This window comes from Nicotiana tabacum, chromosome 3 (genome assembly GCF_000715075.1).
Source record: "Nicotiana tabacum cultivar K326 chromosome 3, ASM71507v2, whole genome shotgun sequence".
Taxonomy (NCBI): Eukaryota; Viridiplantae; Streptophyta; class Magnoliopsida; order Solanales; family Solanaceae; genus Nicotiana; species Nicotiana tabacum.
Genome location: NC_134082.1, coordinates 143831500 through 143853177, shown reverse-complemented (window position 1 = coordinate 143853177; position 21678 = coordinate 143831500). Strand labels below are relative to the sequence as shown.

The following is a 21678-nucleotide window of genomic DNA, read 5'->3' as shown; positions in this document are numbered from 1 at the left end:
CTGTGCTGCAACCACAGAGCATACTCAGACAGAACCTTGGCTCTGATACCACTTATTAGGAATAAACCCCGTAAAAATAATATTCACGGTATTAGTGATAAATACGAAACACTAAGTTATGGTTAAATCAGCAAGAATAAAAATGCAACAATAATGACACCAAGATTTTACGTGGAAACTCTTCTGAATAAGGGAAAAAATCACGGCCAAGAAGAGCAACTGATATCACTATAGCGAGGAATTTTACACTGTGTAGTAACGAGTAAAATACTCCTAAGACCACTATCTCTCACACTCTATTTTTCTTCACAAACTATTTTTGTATAGTTTATGGAATACATTGTTCTCTCTCTTTTCTCTCTTTGTTAGTGTGTAGAAATGAGAGTTAAAGCTCTCATTTTATAGCCAAAACTTCACTCTCTAAAGCCTACAATATTTGACAATTTGCACACCCTTTTCACAATTTCAACAAGGTTGGCTACCAAACCAAACCAAGTCAATAAAATTGGCTACCAAATTATACCAATTCAACAAGGTTGACTACCAAACCAAACCAAGTCAACAAAATTGGCTACCAAATCATTTGAATGAAATGGACACCATATCAGCTGGAGTGGAGAGACGAAGAGGAGAAAATGTAGAAGAGAAGAGAAGATTGTTTGGGTTAAGCATTAAAACTTTTATTTCAATATATATACAATACGGGCCTCAGCATGTAAGATTCCAAAATATGGGCTCTTTAAGGTTATAGAATTGGGTCGGGTGATATGCAGTGTAATTGTTTCTTTATTGTATAGTTTATACTCCTTTTCCGTGTACAAATAACGTATAAAAAGGTTTCATTGACATTTTAATTTATGCTAGTTTTAGGAAGTCCAATCTATATATCACATGAACTTTATTTTCGGTCAATGAGATGTAGCGTATTTGTTACGTTATAAGATGCTTTCTTATTTGAGTTATAGTACTTGACAATGAAGCCAATTTTGTGGAGACTGAGAATGTTTGGCAATTTCCATCCTCCAGAAACAAAAGTATGTCACCTGTTGGTCTTCACGGGATGTAAGAAGTAAGGAACCCCTCGTTTTCTACTTACTCCTTTATGTCCCAAATCAATTTTTTTTAATTTTGACCGTAAATTCGAATATAGCATTTTTTTAATTCTTTTGATACAAAATTTATAAAAGTACTATAAGTCATATTAACAATTAAATTTTTATAATTATTTGGGAGGAGTAAGAGTTCTTGAGAATTGAGATTAGGTGGTATTGTTATTAAGTTCCTGTATAAGGGAATCAGGCAAGTTAACGTTTAAAAAAGAGTGAAAGGACTTTCACATAAGTAGTAAGTTGAGCAGCATGCTCCAAAAGTTGCATCTCTCTATTCCATTTAATCTCAACTACGTAGTAATTTATAGCTAGCAGCTGCTTTTGTACTGCCATGGACTGTAAGATTAAAACCACATACCATCACCCAACTTTCTGATGCAACTCCATTTTTAAGCAAATCTTCAAGCTCATTTCTTGCCATATCACCAACTTTTACCTGAAGATGAATGAGAGAAGAACCAAGACGAACTTGTATTCATGGCCCAAATGGGCCGACCTTCCTGATGAGCTACTTGTCAAGATCTGCAAATGCCTCAAATACTCATTTCAAGTTGGTAATTTTCGTGCTGTTTGTACCTCTTGGAGATCCACAGTTCCACCTCCCTCTTGTAAGAAACTCTCGAGTGGATCTGCAGCAATCACGACTGAACCCACTAAGAAACCTCATAGAAAATACATCAGAAGATTGGTTTACCGGCTTGAACTTCAACAACTTCCACCTTCATCTTCATCTTCATCATCACCACCCAGCAGCTATTTGATAGCCGTAGAGGAACACTATGGCGAAGACGGCCAAAGCCAACTCCGCCTCTTGAACCCAATCACTGGAACTCCTATATCCTCAACACCATCAAACTTCCCTAAAGAGATTCATTTGAACAAATTCCGTGTCTCTGTACTGCATAAATCTACCCTCTTTTGGCACGATACAAATGATTATCGTTCCAATAAAGTTGTTTGTCTTCCTGCTGGCGGCCGAACCTGCAATGGACGAAATGGAAAAGCGGTTGCTATTCTTACCAAGAGCGGGAAATTGTATTTATTCACACGTGAACCAAGAGTGAATGTAGAATTAAATGAATTGATGGACCGTCCGCTTACAAACCACAATCTGGACAAGCCTGTTTATCACGACGTGGTGAAGTACAAGAACAAATTGTTTGCTATTGACCAATACGGGCGTGGGGTTATAGTTGATTCTTCTTTGAACGTGAGCCTAGTTACAAATCCTCTGTTTCTCCCAACCAGGGATGATTTTTTTGGTAACCACAAGTCATACTTGGTGAGGACATCAAGGGATACAGATCTATTTCTAGTGGACAGATACTTGGATAAATCCTCGGTGCAAACAAAATACGAACAATATTGTACATCTGATGTTACAAAGGAAGCAGTTTATGACATGGCAGTTAGATTCAGAGTGTATAAACTTGATGAGGAGGAGCATAGTTGGAGGAAGGTTACAAGCTTGAATGACCAAGTCATATTTGTAGGAGATGATGCATCCTTTTGGTCTTACTGTGTGTCTGCTAAAGATTTTACAGGGTGTAGAGGAAATATGATTTTCTTCAAGGATCAATTCAGGAGAGCTGAGAATGGAGATTTTCATGATTTTTGGGATGCGTTAAAACATGAAAAAGGCTACTCACTTGGGGGATTTCATATGGAGAATGCATTTCTTGGGCCAATGGCATGTTTCCCTGGTTACACTGATTTTTTCTGGCCACCACCTAGCTGGCTCAACTAAGATTTCCTCTCCAATGTTATGGTTAAATTCTACTCCGTCATCCATTTTATGTGTTAGATTGAATCTTGAAAAGTGAAAAGTATTTTGTATGTTCAGAGCACTACTTATGCAATTGTCTAGACAAAACTCATTCTAGTTTAATTGAGTATTTACTGCGTTTTAGTCTCGTAATTAGCAAGCTCTAAGGTCCAATAGAGTCCAATAGAGTAAAGTATATGAACTGAGATTAAGGGCCTGGAGCATTGAGTTGTTACTTGATAGTTGCTATAGTATAGACGTGTATTTTCTCAACATGTTATGTGTCTGCTCTTCCCATTTGCAATTTTGACCATTGGCCTCCCATACCCAAAAGAAAGTTAAACCAGGGAAAAAGGTTCGGGCATAACTGATCTATAAAAAACAAAGAAAAGAATTAGCTTGCATTTCAAAGGCATTAGTGGTTTAACCCAACCACTTTCTTGGAAGCGAAGTGACAGTCTTCCCTCATAAAGAAAATCAGATGGGATGGGTCATTGGACAAGTGTGTAGAGTATGAATGGACTTTCACAAAAACGCTAGTGTTAAGCTGCAGGCTTCGAAAGTTTCATGTCTCTATTCCTTCTTTGCGTAATGCTTTGTGCTTTAATGCCCCAGGAAAAATGTGGACGAAAAGCGTGTCCTATCCCTAATCAAACTGCTTTCTTTTTACTTCTCTTACCAAACTCATTAGTGTTCACATGTTTCCCTCTTACCATGTGGAAGATTCAGAACAAATTCTCTGGGAAAAATTAACATCTGGAGACCATATATTGCTACAGTTTAACGCATCATCTCTAAATTCTTGTCGTCTTCTTCTTGATCATCACCGATAGAGGAAAAAAATGGGTATTCCCTTAGAAATCCCAATAACATAGTGTTAAAATACACAATGATGATTCGGAAGCTAAAAATAAGAAAGGAGAAGGCAACGAAGAACAACAAATTTTTATGGAGATGTAAACTTTTAAGTGAAACCAAAGCACAAAGTAGAATACTGGAATTCTAGCTAACAATTAGCATAATACCTAAAAGAAACAAACCAAAACACTAAGCTAGATCACTAAGAAGAATGAGATAATCTAAACTTTCACAAATTGTCACTCCAATGCTATTTGTACGCCTTGGAAATCCGCAGCTCCATCCCGAAACAGTAGGTTCACAACTATATCAAATTTTCCAACTAGACAATTTGATCAGTTTATTTTTCAAATCGAATCTAGCGGAAGATGAACTTATTCCAACACCTTTTTGACATAATCAGAATTCTCGATAATATGTGAATATATAAAAGAGGCATATATCATTTCGATTAAGGCCGTATCATAATTTTCTTTAAAAAATATACATATCTTCTGTTTACAGTCGAAACTATGTTTCCATACCTTTCCTGACTTCCACATTTTCACAAAATGATCAATTTGAACATATATGACGTGTTTATATTGCACGATGCACCAGCTTTCCGAACAAGACATTTGATCTGCTGCTAATCATGGGAAGAGGTGAAGCACTAGATACGCTTGAATAAATTAATGTCTAGTCTTTTGATCCTTGTGCGTTTACAATGTAGTAATTTTATTTTCTTAATCAGCTACATCACAAATTTTCATTCTCCATTAAGGATATTCATCTTGGATAGGAAAAAAAGAACATCCCAGATCCGATTTACAAATCACAAATTATGCAGCAGGTTTTCATCTTGGAAATCATCAAAACTTTCTTAGTTGATGACTCTATCATCCTTCTCTCCTCTATATAACAAGGGAAAAAACAAAAACCAAAGGGCTTGCTAGTTGCTAACCTACACCTAATTTTGTAGTATATACAGACAAAACAAAGGCTCTTAAAGTGGCTGGAAAGAACCAAAAAAACAAAAGGTTTCTACATATTAAAACTATGGAACAAAAAGAGTGCAAAGGCCGTCTATGAGATGCATCTCATAGAGTACATTGACACAGGAGAGTCTACTGCAGGCGCACCATAGACCCTCGCATGATCACTCTCCAAACCATAATCCATCATCGGGCGGTACTCAAGATCTTCATCATGATCAAACACAAATTCTGGCATCTCAATCTCATTCCTCCTTACATGTTCCCAAAGATAGTCCACCCTGTTCACATACCTCAATTTCCCATACAACCTGCACAAACACCCAATCAAAACCCGGACCATATCCATTTTTTAAGTAATCAAAAATTTAATTCTTTCTAAATTAAAAAATTAAGATGCGCCTAATTCATATGAATTGACAATCTTACCCTCCGCTGAAGATGAAGCGACCAAAAGTGGCAAGGAAGAGCCTAGCTTGAAGGCCAGGGTGAAGAAAGTAAACAGCCTCCAGATTATCTCGGACTTTCACCGGAATCGCATCGTAGAAGGATCGTAAAGCTGATACTCCAGGAAAGTTCTCGCTTTTCTCCACATCCGTGTGAACATACACCACGGCGAATGGCCGTTTCTCAAGTTCTGGAAAGATCTTCTCCGCTAAATACTTCTTCACCACTTCAACGCTCAGATTCCTAGCTGATTAGCCCCAAAATAAAAACAAAAACGATATTTTAGGCCAAAAATTCAACAGGAAAAATCAGAAAAATGAAATATAAAGGATCTTTAAAATTTATGTACCAGGAAAGAATTTGCCGATGATGCGCAAGGTTTTCCGGCCACGTTTATCTCTGCCTTGGATTTTGAAGATTTCGAGTTTCTCAATAAGCTGTTCTTGTTCAACTTCTGAAAACATGGTTATCGAATTTCGGATAACTTGCAAAACACAACGTCAAGATGAGGAGGAAGCTGAAGGAAAAACGAAGGCTTTATATAGTGATGACGAAGAAGAAGAAGATGGGGGATGACTTTAAAGGGAAGGGAAGGGAAGGTAAAGAGAAATGTTATCCATTTTGGAGGGGTGGGAGGAGAGGAATATTAGGGGAATATTCGTAAGGATCTTCGGTTTTGAAGGTGGGACCTAATTTCTATCCTTGTGTTATTACTGAGACACTCCCCCGTGATCTACTGGATCACTCGTGGGACCCTTTCTTTTGGATCATGGATGGGTCTTTACCTTTAATTTCACGCATCTATACCCGCTTTTTGTATCACGTTTTAATTGTGTCCGCTTTATAAAAAAAAATTGCATAACTTCAGCATACGGGGCCGAAGTAGCAAAGACAATCACGCAAAATTTCAGTATTCTAGTAGCCGGGCCTGAAGTTCAGCTCTAGAGCTGAAGTTTTTATTTTGAAACTGTCGAACTTCAGCTCTAGAGCTGAAGTTTTTGTTTTGTAACTATCAAACTTCAGCTCTAGAGCTGAAGTTTTTATTTGTACTAATATTTTACTTGGCTAGTAATGTAGACAAAGCGTCCCAAACACCATCATTTGCTATTACAAGTATTCTTCCAGCTGATGATAACTGTTTGAAAAAAGAAAAACTTGTGTAGCAGTAAAACATTAAAAGATTCAGACATAGTTAGAGGCTTTCATTCAAAGAAAAGAATTTCTACAATATTAGGAGATTTCAGAGGCTCTGGGAAGCAAGAAAGTGAATTGTTTCAATTAAAATAACTTTCTGTTTACAAATATTACCTAAAAATTTACTTTGATTCGGCAATCATGTACTATATGAACAATTCAGCTCCCGCTTCTCTCACTATGAGTAATTGAAAATGGAAAGTATGACTAGACTATCATAATTTGCTATAACTTTTTCAATACACAGGTTCAAAAAGATATTAGGGGGACGCTTTGTAATAGCAAACAATTAAATTTTTTTGCATTATTAGGTCAGTTAAAAGAATATTAATTAAGACAAAACGAAGAAGAAATAATCTGCACCAACAGCAGCAGAAGAAAGAAGAAAAAAACGAAGGAGGAAGAGAAAGGGGACTGAAGTTATTTTAAAAATAAGTACAAGTTAAAAGTTTTTTAAAAAAATGGATATAGGTTAAATGGGGGCGACCAAATAGGACGTCCCGTACAATTTTTACTTAATTTCACTGCAGATCTGGACCCGATATACTATCTTCTTTGATTTTCTTTTTCTTTTTTATTTTACTACCTACATAACCTTGAAAAAACAAAAAAATAAGATAGCCAGGAGAATATTTTACCTGCCGGTAGCCAGCTAGCCTAGTTTGGTTAAACTTATCATAATAGGAGAAAAATTAATACTCTTTTCGTTTTAATTTAAATGACACAATTTCTTTATTAGTTTTCAAAAAATAAATTATTTTTATATTTGAAAACAATTAGACTTTAAACTTTTCATTTCTAATTTATTTTTAATGAGAAATTTTTATAGTCACACAAATGTCATGGTCTCACTAAACTCTTGTCTCTTAAGCTTTTAGGACCACGTGTTTCCAAGTCTTCTTCTTTTTTTGAATTTTTTTTGTATCAAGTCAATTTACCTCATCTAAATTAAAATACAGGGGTATTAATTATGTATTATTTGATTAATAAAGTACAATATTAATAATCCTGGTATTATCAATGCAACAATTTTCATATTGTCTTATATTGAATTTAATATGAAACAATAATGCACACGCATGTATTTGTCAAATCGCATAAAAATTAGACATCGCTTAAGATAGAAGAAGAAGAGTGTCTGTTGTTCCAAATTTAAGGAAGAGATAAAGAAAGATTAGAGTGGAAAATAATTCTCAGCCATAAAATTACAAAAGATTTTGATTGCCAACGGTTGGTGGTATAATGAAGCTTAATTACTTCCTATCAAAAAGTATGTGCGAATTTATTTTTTTACTCATCCAATTGGACAATCTCTGTAATTCTTCCAACCTATGGTATGTGCCTATAAGTTTGTTACATCATCAAATTTTCCACTAATATTGATTTTAAAAATCTATTATAAGAACTAAAGTAATAAATGTTCTTATAATATTTGGAAGTGGGAATAGGTAAATGTTGCACAGGCAAAAGCAAGAGTGGTATGTGATTTGCGCATAGTGTTTCTTTATTCCCAATGTACGAATTAAGAAAAAAAAATCGTGCTATCTTTCGAGTGGAAAAACAAAAAACAAAAACGAATAAAATCGAGGTTTTCCCCTCTTTTCATGAATTATATTATAAGTAATCTAATAAGATACTATTTCAGCCAAGATCACAATCCATGGGCTCAGTCAACATCTGGTTTTGACCAAGATTATTAAATCCCAATCAAAGAATCTGAAAAGGAAAAACAAAGGAAGGAAGACTACGACGGACAGATAATTCTTTAACTATATCGACGCTTGAAGTTTAGAGACGTTATTATTATTTTTTACATATAAAAATGTGAATTCACATCTGCTCTGACCAACCTTTAATGGAGTAGTACTATTGCTGCTTACACGGTTATACACGAAAAGAATAAGATAAGTCTCATTAAAAACTTACAAAAAAAATATTGGGATGTACATAGTTATTTATAATATGCATTGCCTGCTGCCTCATTAAAAACCTTACCAGGAAAACCCAGTGGGACAAAACCTTGGTTAAGGAAAAGAGTGCAGCGATTAGTTACTCCCCCTGATGAAAAATCACTTAATGTCTCAAAGACGACGCATTCCAATCTTATATATCAGCTTTTCAAATATTGAGGTTGGTAATGCCTTAGTGAACAGATCAGCCAAATTATCACTTGAACGAACTTGTTGTACATCTATTTCACCATTCTTCTGAAGATCATGAGCGGAAAAAAAAATTCGGTGAAATGTGTTTTGTTTTATCTCCTTTGATATATCCTCCTTTCAATTGAGCTATGCATGCAGCATTGTCTTCATACAATATTGTTGGAATATTCTCTTTCGAAGAAAGACCACATATTTGCTGAATGTGTTGAGTTATAGATCTTAACCAAACGCATTCTCGATTTGCTTCATGAATGGCTATTATCTCTGCATGATTTGAAGAAGTAGCAACCATAGTTTGTTTCATCGAACGCCATGATATGGTTGTACCTCCACTTGTAAATAAATAGCCTGTCTGAGATCAACCTTTGTGTGGATCAGACAAATATCCTGCATCTGCATAACCAATCAATGATGGCTTGGATTCATTTGAATAAAATAAACTCATATCAATGGTCCCTTGGAGGTATCTCAATATATGTTTAATACCATTCCAGTGTCTTTGTGTTGGCAAAGTACTAAATCTTGCCAATAAGCTTATTGAGAAAGCTATATCTGGTCGGGAATTATTGGCAAGATACATTAATGCCCCAATTGCACTAAGATATGGTACTTCGGCACCAAGAAGCTCTTCATCATTTTCATGAGGTCGGAATGGATCTTTCTTTATATCAAGTGATCTCACAACCATCGGGGTACTTAATGGATGTGCTTTATCCATATAGAATCGCTTTAAAATCTTTTCGGTGTATGTTGATTGATGGACAAATATTCCATCTTTCATATACTCAATTTGTAGAACCAAGACAAAATTTTGTCTTTTCAAGATCTTTCATTTCAAATTCTTTCTTCAAACAGTCTACTGTTTTTGGAAGCTTCCCAGGAGTTCCAATGATATTTAAATCATCAACATACACAGCGATTATAACAAATTCAGATCCAGACCTTTTTATAAAGACACAGGGACAAATTGAATCATTCTTGTACCTTTCTTTCAACATGTATTCACTCAGGCGATTGTACCACATACGTCCTGATTGTTTCAATCCGTATAAAGATTTCTCAAGCTTTATTGAACAAGTTTCTCGAAAATTTTTATATTCTTCTGGCACTTTAAATCCCTCAGGTACTTTCATAAAAATTTCGTTGTCTAATGATCCATACAAATAGGCTGTAACAACATCCATTAGATGTATATCAAGTTTTTCTTGTATTGCCATATTTATGAGATACCTGAAGGTGATAACATCCACTACAGGAGAATATGTCTCTATATAATCAATTCCAGACCTTTGGGAAAACCCTTGTGCCACAAGTCGTGCTTTAATCTAATGACTTCATTTTTATCATTTCGTTTTCGCACAAAAACCCATTTATACCCTACTGGCTTTATGCCTTCAGGTGTTCGAACTATGGGTCTGAAGACTTCACGTTTTCCAAGTGAAGTTAACTCTGCCTGGATAGCGTCTTTACATTTTGGCCAATCATTTCTCTGTCTACATTCATTGACAGATTTTGGTTCAAGATCCTCATCTTGTTGCATTATTTCAACAACAACATTATAAGCAAAAATGTTATCGATAACAATATTATTTCGGTTCCATCTTTTCCCGGTTGAGACGTAACTTATTGATATCTCTTCATTTTCATTATTTTTAGGTACCTGGACCTCCCCTAAGGTCTTATCATTTGTTACGTCTTGGGGCTCTTCTTGAGCCACTACCTCTGTGTTATGTTCACTTTGATCACTTGCTCATTTTCTTCTTCGAGGATTTTTATCTTTAGAACCGATTGGTCTACCACGTTTCAAGCATGGCTTAGACTCATTTGCTTTAATTAATTGTTCTGTTGGGATATCAACTCGAATTGGAGCATTAGCAGCTGGAATATGTGACTTAGTCACCCTTGGTAGGTTAGTGAATGCATCTGGCAATTAATTTACAATATTTTGTAAATGAATAATTTTTTGAACCTCTTGTTCACATTGATTTGTTCGAGGATCTAAATGAGACAGTGATAATGCATTCCAATCTATCTTCTTTTTCAGCTGCTTATTTTCTCCCCCTAATGTTGGATATACTGATTCATTAAAATGACAATCAGAAAATCTTGCCGTAAATAAATCTCTAGTCATCGGCTCTAGATATTTTATAATAGAAGGAGATTCATATCCAACATATATCCCCAACCTTCTTTGAGGACCCATTTTTGTGCTTTGTGGTGGAGCAATTGGAACATATATCGCACAACCAAAGATCCTAAGATGGGAAATATTTGGCTCCTGACCAAAAGCCAATTGCAATGGGGAGACTTTATGATAACTTGTGGGCCTTATCCTCACAAGTGCTGCTGCGTGCAAAATAGCATGACCCCATACTGAAATGGGAAGTTTTGTTCTCATAAGCATTGGTCTAGCAATTAATTGGAGGCGTTTGATCAATGATTCTGCTAGACCATTTTGTGTATAAACATGAGCAACCGGATACTCAATTGTTATCCCAGTTGAAATACAATAATCATTAAAGGCTTGGGATGTAAACTCATCAGCATTATCAAGACGAATTGTCTTAATTGCATAATCTGGAAATTGTGCTCTTAGCTTTATTATTTGAGCCAACAATCTCGCAAAATGCCATATTGCGAGTTGATAGTAAGCACACATGTGACCATCTTGTAGATGCATCTACCAAAACCATATAATATTTGAATGGTCCACATGGAGGGTGAATGGGCCCACATATATCACCCTGTATACGTTCCAGAAATGCAGGGGATTCCATCTTAACTTTAATAGTTGATGGTCTAATAATTAATTTTCCTTGAGAACATGCAGCACAAGAGAATTTCTTAAATTGAAGAATCTTCTGATTCCTCATTACATGTCCATGTGAATTCTCAATTATTTTACGCATCATATTAGAACCAGGATGGCCCAACCGGTCATGCCAAATAATAAAATTATCTTGATTAGTAAACTTCTCGTTTACTACGGCATGTGTTTCAATCCTGCTAATACTTGTGTAGTATAAGCCGGAGGAAAGAGCAGGTAACATTTCAAGCACATATTTCTTACCGGACATTATTGTAGTAATATAAAGATATTCAATATTTTCATCATTTGTAGTCTCAATATGATAGCCATTTTGGCGAATATCTTTGAAACTTAATAAGTTTCTTTGAGATTTACTACAATATAGTGCTTCATCAATAGCCAAATTTGTTCCTCCTGATAGTAATAAATTGGCTCTTCCAGAACCTTCAATTAATCTTGTACTATCGGATATTGTATTAACATTCGCTTCTTTCATTACCAAATAAGAGAAATATCTCTTATCTTTTAAAATAGTGTGTGTTGTAGCACTATCCAGAAGACATATATCATCTTTATTAATCTTGAGTCCAACTGAAGACTGGGAAATTTTCATATTCTTCATAAAAAAAAGACAAATAATACATCATAAGAAATATAAAAGACAAGCAGGAAAAAAACATTAAGAAATACATTAGAAATGTAGAAACTAGCAACACATGATGCATTAGGAAAATACACTCAAGAAAAATAAACTAGTTGCAAACATAAACATAACAACTTTTATAGCTTCATTCCCCAGTAAGATGATTAGTTCTTCAGACAATATCTTCAAAGAAGTCCCCAACTTCTAAATGAGTAATATTTGTTAGGCCTTCAAAATCATCATCTTTATATGCAAGATGTGTCTTAGAATCATATTTATTTGAGAGACCTACTTTATCATCATTATTTTAAAAGGTCAAGTGTGCCTCCACATTATTTTCTTTTTTCTTGAGGGAGGCTTGATAAAGTTTGACAAAATGTTCTGGCGTACGACAAATGCGTGCCCAATGACCTCTCATACCACATCGGTGACACATACTAGCTTTACCTTTCTCCAATTTATTTCCGCTATAATGACGATAATTGTTTCGCCCCCTGCCACGTCCACGTTTACGACCATGTCCACGACCACGGTAATTATTTTGTTTTCTTTCAAACTTATCATATGTTGCTACAACATTCACTTCCGGAAATGGAGCTGACCCAGTGGGACGGGCTTCATGATTTTTCATTAATAGAGTATTATTCTGCTCAGCCACAAGTAGGCATGTGATTAACTCAGAATATTTCTTAAAACCTTTTTCACGGTATTGTTGTTGTAGCACCACATTTGAAGCGTGAAAAGTAGAAAATGTTTTTTCCAATAAGTCTTCATCTGTGATAGTGTCTCCACATAATTTTAATCGAGAACTTACTTTAAAGATAGCAGAATTATATTCACTTACGGTTTTAAAGTCTTGCAACCTTAAATGTATCCACTCATACCGAGCTTTCGGTAATACCGTAAGTTTTAGGTGGTCATATCGATCCTTCAAATTAATCCATAATTCAAGTGGATCTTTTACGGTTAAATATTCAGTTTTTAACCCTTCATGTATGATGACGAAGGAAAATCATGACCTTCGCTTTATCCTGATTTGATGCTTCATTTCCTTGTATAATAGTATTTCCAAGACCTTTAGCGTCAAGGTGAATTTCAGCATCAAGAACCCATGATAAATAGTTCCTCCCGGTGATGTCAAGTGCCACAAATTCAAGTTTTGATAAATTTGACATAGTGAAAACTATCATAAAAGATGAATAAGTTAGAGAAATAATTATAATAATAAACAATTAATGAAAACAAAACGATTAAGGTAAAAGAAATGAAAATAGAGCTATATCATGTTAACAATCTACTATTTCATTTTATTCTTGCCATAAAGTAGAAATTACATACTTGTTTCATTTCACTTTATATTATTGATATATATGTGTTAATAGAACTGAACGTGACTAACATTATTTATATGTTCCAATAAATATAAAGTAATTAAACTATAAAATTATTGCTTGTCAATTTATTTCTCACAGTTCTTCAAAATGCCTTAAAGATATGTTTTGATCTAGGGAGTCTATGAATATTATAAGTATGACATTAGTGCATAGCTAGTTTGATGAGTTTGAGGTCCTCTAAGAATTGAGCACAGAAGGAAATAGTTATTTTATCACTGCAATGTACTTAAACTATTTAAGATGCCCAAGCGCACAAGTAATCTGCAAACAATGAGCATATGATATGTACTGCCATAAATAAAATGATTATAATGATACATACCTTAATAAAATATGGCTCAACTTAGCGGGAGTTAAGAATAAAATTAGAGCTTCGTGCTGATAACGTGTTATAAAATAAAAGCAATGCAGTAAAATGTAAACAAGAAGAGATAGAGAGAATGAAGAAGTGTTTTCTTCTTTCACTTTGGTGTCATTTTTCATTGCAATTACATGGACTTTTATAGACATAAAAAGTAAAGATGATGGACATATAATAGGAAATTTAATCTTTAAGTTATTCACAACATGGACATCCAATGTAGTATCCAATGTACAAACTATTCATAACAAGACATGATTTGTAAAAGTAAGCACTAATTTCCCTATTCGCACTACGTTGATCAATTTTAATGTGGAAAAGGATTGTGCCTCGTTGGACTAATTGGTCCCTTGACCTACATTTTCTAAATTATGTTATTCTAGTGGATAGTTAAAGAAAACTGCAGAAAGCCCTCTAAGGATATAAAAGCTTTTAAATTTACAACATAAGAAAGGGAAAATTATGAAATGCCAATTTTTTAGTGGAATATTTTCGCCATGTGGAATGTAGCCAAAATTATATTGACAACTCATCAAATGGAGAGTTAGAATAACTAGTCAATTTTGGTACTTTTAATTTTTTAATGTTTTGAATAATATATCTCAACCAAGTTTGTGCAGCTCTTGGCATACGCATTTAGTGGGGTATATATTAATACAAATCTTTTAAAAAGATAAGCTAAATTAAGATAGAGAAAAGGAAATTCACAATTAAAGTTGCGGATAATAGTTTCAGTTTATTAAACCAAACAAGTATCAAATTTTCCTTTACGAAAAGAAGATAAGAGAAGAAAGAGAAACCAAAAAGGAGAAGAAAATTTCCTGAAACAAATCTCTCTTAATGAATTCAAGCTTAAGTCTGGTTCAGTTTATTTCGTAAATTGTTGGAATAAAATCCCGACGATTAACTAGGCAGTGTAATTATTTACATCTCCCAGTATGTATGCATATATTTTTTAGTATGTTCATGATTTATTAAAATTAACAAATGACAATAACTGTTATGAACCCGAATTCACAACAGAAAATAAATGAGGAAAATGATGGATTTAATTCATAAACTCAAAGATTCAATCATTACAATAACAATAACTAGAACCAAGAAGGAGATCCAGAGAAGAAGGATAGAGAAAGTCGAGGGAGAACAAAAAGAGATAGTCCAGAGGGAGAAGCAAGAAGAACAGAGACGAAGGGGAAGAGTTCTCAACAATACGCATAATCCCCAGAATCACTGACTTCTACTCTTTTAATAGAATAGTTTTTGGGTTCACTACTCAACCTGGATCCCAAATTAGTCTGATCATATTACTTGTTCTCGGCCCAATAGCCATATGTGTGTTGATATCCTTATTGGGATGTGGTTGATACATAACAATAACCCACATTATGCTAATCTTATAAACGATTGCAGGTCAATGCTCTAGCAGTTGGGTGGTCCTATCATGTAGTATACTTATAGGGAAGCAAATTTGGTGGCAGATAGAGGTTTTAATTCTCGTAATGCCACTACTAGATTAGTGCTATGTGCACTGTAACTTTTGCTACTCAGTAATATACTACTAACTACGTAAGGACAAAAAAAATGACAACATTTGATCTCTATCGTTGAAGGTTTATATCCTTTTCTTTTAGAATGAGATAAGTTTATCAAGTTTTGTTATTTTATATTTGAATTTTGTCACATGCATCCACATACAATATGTTCGTTTATTTGTAACATAAGTTCATAACAGTGACATATCTATTATTTTTTTCTGAAAATTTTCATGTCGTGTCCAAGTTTTATCGAGCTCGAGTTGCTAAGTCTTTGCCTATGCAAACATAGAAAGGGACAGGATCAAATATATAGTCATGAGTTACTAGTTTTCTATTAACTTTGGTACGTAATTGGGGTATGGTACGGGCCAGTCCGTTATTTACTTCTCTCCCACATCGGAGATATGAAGACAACATTCAAGGAAAGAGGACTATAAAAAAGGATGGCAGAAGATGGGAAAACTCATCTTTGCGCTTGGGGCAATGACGCAGCTAGTGAGGTTCTAACCGAGGCGCGTCTATTGCTGGTTGAAAACTATTTCCAAACCCCCTCTTCGGCCTGGGTTCTGCCTTGGCCGTTGAGAATTTTTGAAAGGGCTTCCCTTTCTGGGTAAAGCCCTACAATTCTCAGTCTTAATACTTTTCCTTCGTAAGCTGCCCAACAAGTCAATGTTGTCATTGTTTGACATTAAGAATGATAACAAGAGGCCAAAGGATAACCTAGAAGGGAATGAAGGAAACATTTAGAATCAGTGGAATAGTTACAACTAATGGTGTCAATGGATATTCTAACGATTGAAAATATATTTGTTTAATAAGTTTAAAAATAATAATACATTAAATTTTTTTTGGGTCTCGGAAGTATGAAAACTATTAAAAGCCAACAAGTAATTAAACTCAAAATACTAATTCCTAAAACCGATTATACTACTTCTATTGAAACTAAGTTATTTCAAGTATCTTTATTAGCAAGACACAAATACTTATATTGAAACTAAGTTATTTCAAGTATCTTTATTAGCAAAGACACAAAGTATTTTAGCTATTATGAGTATCAAACTACAATGTATTGAATATGTTTCCTTTCATATAATTTAGATTTATCTTTTTGAATATTTAATCATCTATAAACTTTATTCTTGAGTCCCAACTTGGTATATTTTTCAATTCGTATGATTTATATTTTCTTTGCCTTTGTTTGATTTCTTTACGTTGTTGTAGAATAGTTGATGGATCTATACTCTAGCCATCTTTTTTTTCTTTTTTTAATTCATCACTCTTTAAACAGTAAAAATATCTAGAGAATTTTGCTAAATCCTATAAAAGAAATGTTATTGCATTCTGCTTCTACTGGTGAATTTTACATAATATTAAAAAAATACCGAAAATTAATCGAACCGTATCGATACCGAAGAGAAACCTACATAATTGGGACAGTTTCGAAAAGTCTAATTTTGATTATACATAATAGAATAACCGAAAAATTGATATAATACAAATTTTATAAAATAATCGGACGAACCGAACCATCGACACCCCTAGCTACCACTGCCAACCAGCATTGCAGTAATATCTATGTAAGTAGTAATCGTGGTAGGCACATAGCTAGTACCAATATTCTCTTCATCACGCCACCCATTTTCTTTGTCCCAATAAAACAAATTAATTCACTCTTTGAAAGGTTCACTGGTAAGCATTAGACAGCATAAGAAGGAGAAATCATCTCGTGGCCCACACAACTGCCTAGCTCGTGAGAAATTAAAAAATAACTACATTTACAACTGGTCGTTTAAAAATAGCCCAGTTTCAAAAGTAATCGAAATTTAGTCACTTTTCATATAAAAATAAATTTGAGCGAAAACACTGTTTAAAACCCGAAAAATACGCCAGTATATTATTACTAGAGTTCCAGCATATGCTGGAACTCTAACATATTATACTGGAGTTCCAGGATAAGAATGCTGGAACTCCAGCATAATATGATGGAGTTTCAGCATAAGTACACTAGAACTCCAGCATAATATACTGGAGTTCCAGCAAGTATAATATAATTGTCCAGTATAATATACTAGAGTTTGGAGCATCGGTGCTCCAGTCTCCAGTATATTATACTGGAGTCAGCAAAGTATACCGGTCCAACATAATATGCTGAGTTCATACACAGGTGCACCGAACTCCAGGATATTATGCTTGACCGGTCTCTATTGCAGCAAAATAGTGACTATTTTTCATTGACTTCGTAAACGTTGGCTATTTTTGGATGACCAGTCCGAAAACTGGCTATACCGTGCTATTTTTATGCCTAGCTCTGTCCCTCTAGACGTGTCTTGACAATCACTCATTTGTAATGTAATACCGAAAAGAACTTCACCTTTTATAGCTTTGCCATTTAACAGTATTTTCTTCTTTGAGGATGTTTTCCTCCTCAAGTGTAATACATTCTAGGGACTACAGTTGACACTTTTTTCCACCTTTGCATAACCAATATCCAAAATTTAGAAGTTAAAACATCTATTTTCTCATACCTGAAATATTCAAAATGATGTTGTAAATTTATATAGCATGAATCATCGAGAGAGAAAAAATGCTGACGCGAGTCATTTATCGACCTCATCCAACGCCATTTCACACACTATCCCAATAGTAGCATTTGGCGGCGCGATCAGATCAGTCCAACATACAGTATTTCTCATGGACACTTCAACAACCCTAGGATCTTCATTTCATCACATGGAAATCCAATAATTCAATGAGCTACAAGTTACCACACTAGAAAACGAGGCAACAAGAAATGAAAGAACAGTGACACAGAACAGCAAAAAGAGATATCTTTATTCATCCCAATCATATTGGTTTTACAAAGATATACAGGCAAGCAACGCACATGAAAAGGATGTGACGTCACTCCTCTAGCTGCCTAACTAACTCTAGCAAGGGAGGGAAATGAATATCAAACTAAATGAGATGTAAACTATAATCAAGAAAACTTCAAGCATCCCGCGTACAAAAAATTTGCCGTAGACAATTGTACATTGCTTTTGTAGTGAAGTATCCTCTAAAGCAAAATGGACAAGAGGTCAAGAATAAAGTCATTACAATCTCTTGGTACATCTTCAGTGCTGGCATTTTTGTGTTAGCTATGAAAATGTCAAGTGCTTTGCTTGATGATGAAAAGCTCGACAAGTCCCGAACATGGCTAAATACTCTTTTAGCTCTAAAATGTTCCCCCATTGAGTTAGGAGGTATATGATGTGATTCCTCACCCCTGTTTGACGTGTTTCTTTGAAGCGGCAGGAGATGACTGTTGGAAGACTGGACTGTATGTGTGTTGCTGGATAATATTGATAAGAACGAAAGTATTTGCAGCCAAGAATAGCAAACCTGCCACCCAGAGTTGAAGAAAGACATTCTTTCCTTTAAATTCAAGCAAATATCCCCACATCAACCAATGACCCTGAGCTGCCATCCACAACAAGATGCAGACCAATCCTTTTCCTTTGAGTTTCATGTTGGTCCATGGCAGGATTAGCGGCAAGAGACAAAAGAACCAAACAAAGTATTGAGCTGTCATAACCTGCAGAGGAAAAGAACATTATATTTGCTAATGGAAAGTCGAGCTATTATTAGCTGATTCTCAACCCAAAGAGATTCAAGGATTGCTGACAAACCTTGTTGAATGCTACAAATGCCACAGTCTGCACAAAGAAACAAAATGGAAAATCCTGTGCAAAGCGGAAAACAAGAACTAGCTGCACCATAATCTGAGGCAGAAATGAGACAAGCTTTTCCAAGCTTGAAAACTCATGTTCATAGTGCAGATATATGTGGTAGAAATAGATTGAAAAATTGTGCCTTGGGTCTGTACGTGTGAGATGATAGAGAAGTGCTTCATGCAAGAACTCCCATCCATATAAATAGAAGAAAACCCCGGTAAGGAGAAAGAACATAGCTCCAGAAATAAACCCAAACATTATCCTCCTCCAGGTGAAAAGGCTTGTCAAAAAGTTCCATATACAATAAGGATCCATAAGCTTTTTACAGCTGGAAGTCTGATGTGACTTGCTTTTTCGAGAACTCCAATTCACAAGAGCAGGTTTTGTACCATACTGGAAGAATAGAGGATCAAGAACTAAAATAATCGGAAGAGCATAAATTATTGGATAGATCCTCATGTGGACGACAAGCCCATACCAAAATGCAGCTTGTACTAAACGACCTGATCAGTGAAACACCACCAAAGTCAAGAGAGCGTGATGACTTTCACTTACAAAGAAAAATATGAAGCTACAGTTTCAGTGGCACTAACCCAAGTGAGAATACAGTTATCTGACCCAAAATATCGGAGGATTCCTAAAAAGACTCTCAATTAAAAGAGTTTTCTGTTTAACCCTAAAAATTTCCAGAGTTAACATTCTTGGTTTTACTTTTCTTTAAACTAGAGGCTCGCTATAGTTTCAAATTGTATAAGAGCTATGAAAAGAAACGGTGGCAGATTCAGGACAAGTCTTGTTTCATCTCTTTATCGGATAAACCAAGCTCTAACAGTAAAAGAATAAGTATCCTGCTTACATTAGTTGCTCGCTAAAACCTCATTCCGTGGCTGGTAATATTGGGTTGGTGTATTATACACCTAATGCTAGTGTGGAGTGGGAGGGGAGAAAGACTCAATCTTGACCAATATTTGCTGACAATACCTTCTTATCCACCGGTGTCATCACCTAAATCATGAAAGACTCAATCTTGACCGATATTTGATGACAATACCTTCTTTTCCACCAGTGTCATCACCTAAATCATGATGCTCATAGTCTAAATACTTCCCCTTCCCATATGTCCCCTCTTTACTGTCGTTTACATTGCCCCATGATAATTAAAGCAGGTTAAGGAGGAGACAAGGACCATTATGAAAGAGAGAATAACAAAGAAATTAACAGTAGAGGAGTAAACTAACAATGAAAAAGAAAAATATGGGAGTAAATTCTCAACACAACCATATTAGATGTAAACAAAAGGTACTGGAAACTTACTTCATCAGAAATAAAAAGGTACTGGAAAATTTTACCTTTCATTAGACATATAATAATCCAAAGTATTATGGCGCAGATGATAGGCTCACAATTCCCACGAGTTCCAATGGTAAAGGTAAATGGATTCAAAAGCCAGACCATCACAGAATAGGTGCATAATTTTTCAGGCACCCCTCTTAGCTTTAGAATGGCGTTTATAAGAAATCCCACGAGAAGATCTGCCGCACGAACTCAATTGTAAGTTTCAGTAAGCATATCTGTTTTGGAAACATAATTAAGATGTAATGTTTCTAAGAATTCCAAATATGCGTTGTTTGCAATAAGAAGAAACAATCAACTCAGATACAAAGGTGCAAGTGCAAGTGCTTATCACATTTAACAATTCACCCTTTCTAAGTTATATGACCACAACAATATCAAAGATTGCCAATGACACCTAAGCTTATAAACGTAAACAATGAGAATTGAAACCTCTTGACCACCACATGCAAGAAGCATTTATATGAGGGAAAACAAGAATGCTAAATGATAAAATAAAAACGACAACTTTGAATTGCCTTGAAATGAGAACCCCTTTTACAGAAAATCCAATAAGAGCTAAATTCAAAATTTGACTATAAGAATAACCCACAAATCTTGAATCATCAAAAGATTATAGTAGCTTTCATGCATCTGGCCTTTCCAACAAATAATAAACAGAAAACTTAACTCAACCATGAATAACTAGTCTTATAAAAACTGTAAAGCTCAGACCTTTTCGGTATATGAAGGAAGTAAAAAGAACCCAAAAAGGGCACATACCTGAAGCGGAGAAGATGAATTTTCCCCAAGAAGGATGAATGAAAGAATTGGGTACAAGAAGAAAAGCAATTAAGGGTGAGTAGCGATATGTGGATCTTTGATAAGGGGATTTTCGAGCAGCGACTAAAGCAGCTGCATCTGAGAAAACAAGATAGTCCACATCTGTGTATCTAACTTCCATATGCCTATCTTGCCATTCTCCGTAAACTATCAAAAATACCCTAAGGAATGCTGAGAATATGAGCAGGGACTTGAGATTTACTGTCACCATTGTGATCGCTCGAAAGGAAGAGACTGAAAATGTGCCAAAACAAGAGAGGAAGTAGTTATAAACTCAGCTTTTGATTTTTTTTTTCTTGAAAAGCAAACTTATGACTTTCCACAATATTACACCTCAATTTTTGTATAGTACTAATTTTTAAGTATTAATTATCAAGAATTAAAATATTCAAAAATTTACACTTTGGTATAACGTTCTTGCTATCAAGCTATTTTTTCATAACTATTTTAATACTATGTTCCTCCTATCACTACAAAATATTCAAGCCAAATAAGTTTAAAAATGCACACTAGGTTTAAAACATGTAGTACAACAACAA

At 34.9% G+C, this 21678-nt stretch overlaps 3 protein-coding genes and 1 non-coding gene across 4 annotated transcripts; 2 read left to right on the top strand and 2 right to left on the bottom strand.

The window, feature by feature from the left end:
- The first annotated feature begins 1414 nt into the window (after positions 1-1414).
- On the top strand, positions 1415-3018 carry LOC107769269 (F-box protein SKIP23-like). Its single transcript, XM_016588476.2, has one exon. It carries the CDS (start codon positions 1552-1554, stop codon positions 2854-2856), a length of 1305 nt encoding a protein of 434 aa, XP_016443962.2. The 5' UTR covers positions 1415-1551; the 3' UTR covers positions 2857-3018.
- A 1452-nt stretch (positions 3019-4470) lies between these two features.
- Positions 4471-5729, bottom strand: LOC107769268 (uncharacterized). The gene is made up of 3 exons (XM_016588475.2): positions 5503-5729; positions 5136-5400; positions 4471-5017 (listed from the first exon to the last, which is right to left on the bottom strand). The coding sequence occupies exons 1-3, from the start codon at positions 5615-5617 to the stop codon at positions 4798-4800; spliced, it is 600 nt and encodes a 199-aa protein (XP_016443961.1). The 5' UTR covers positions 5618-5729; the 3' UTR covers positions 4471-4797.
- Positions 5730-15716: 9987 nt separating this feature from the next.
- LOC142179721 (U4 spliceosomal RNA) lies at positions 15717-15869 on the top strand. Its single transcript, XR_012708261.1, has one exon. It is a non-coding gene; the product is annotated as a U4 spliceosomal RNA (small nuclear RNA).
- A 2192-nt stretch (positions 15870-18061) lies between these two features.
- On the bottom strand, positions 18062-21429 carry LOC107776749 (GPI mannosyltransferase 1-like). Its single transcript, XM_016596664.2, has 4 exons — positions 21080-21429; positions 20314-20496; positions 18920-19467; positions 18062-18825 (listed from the first exon to the last, which is right to left on the bottom strand). The coding sequence occupies exons 1-4, from the start codon at positions 21348-21350 to the stop codon at positions 18511-18513; spliced, it is 1317 nt and encodes a 438-aa protein (XP_016452150.2). The 5' UTR covers positions 21351-21429; the 3' UTR covers positions 18062-18510.
- Positions 21430-21678: the final 249 nt, after the last annotated feature.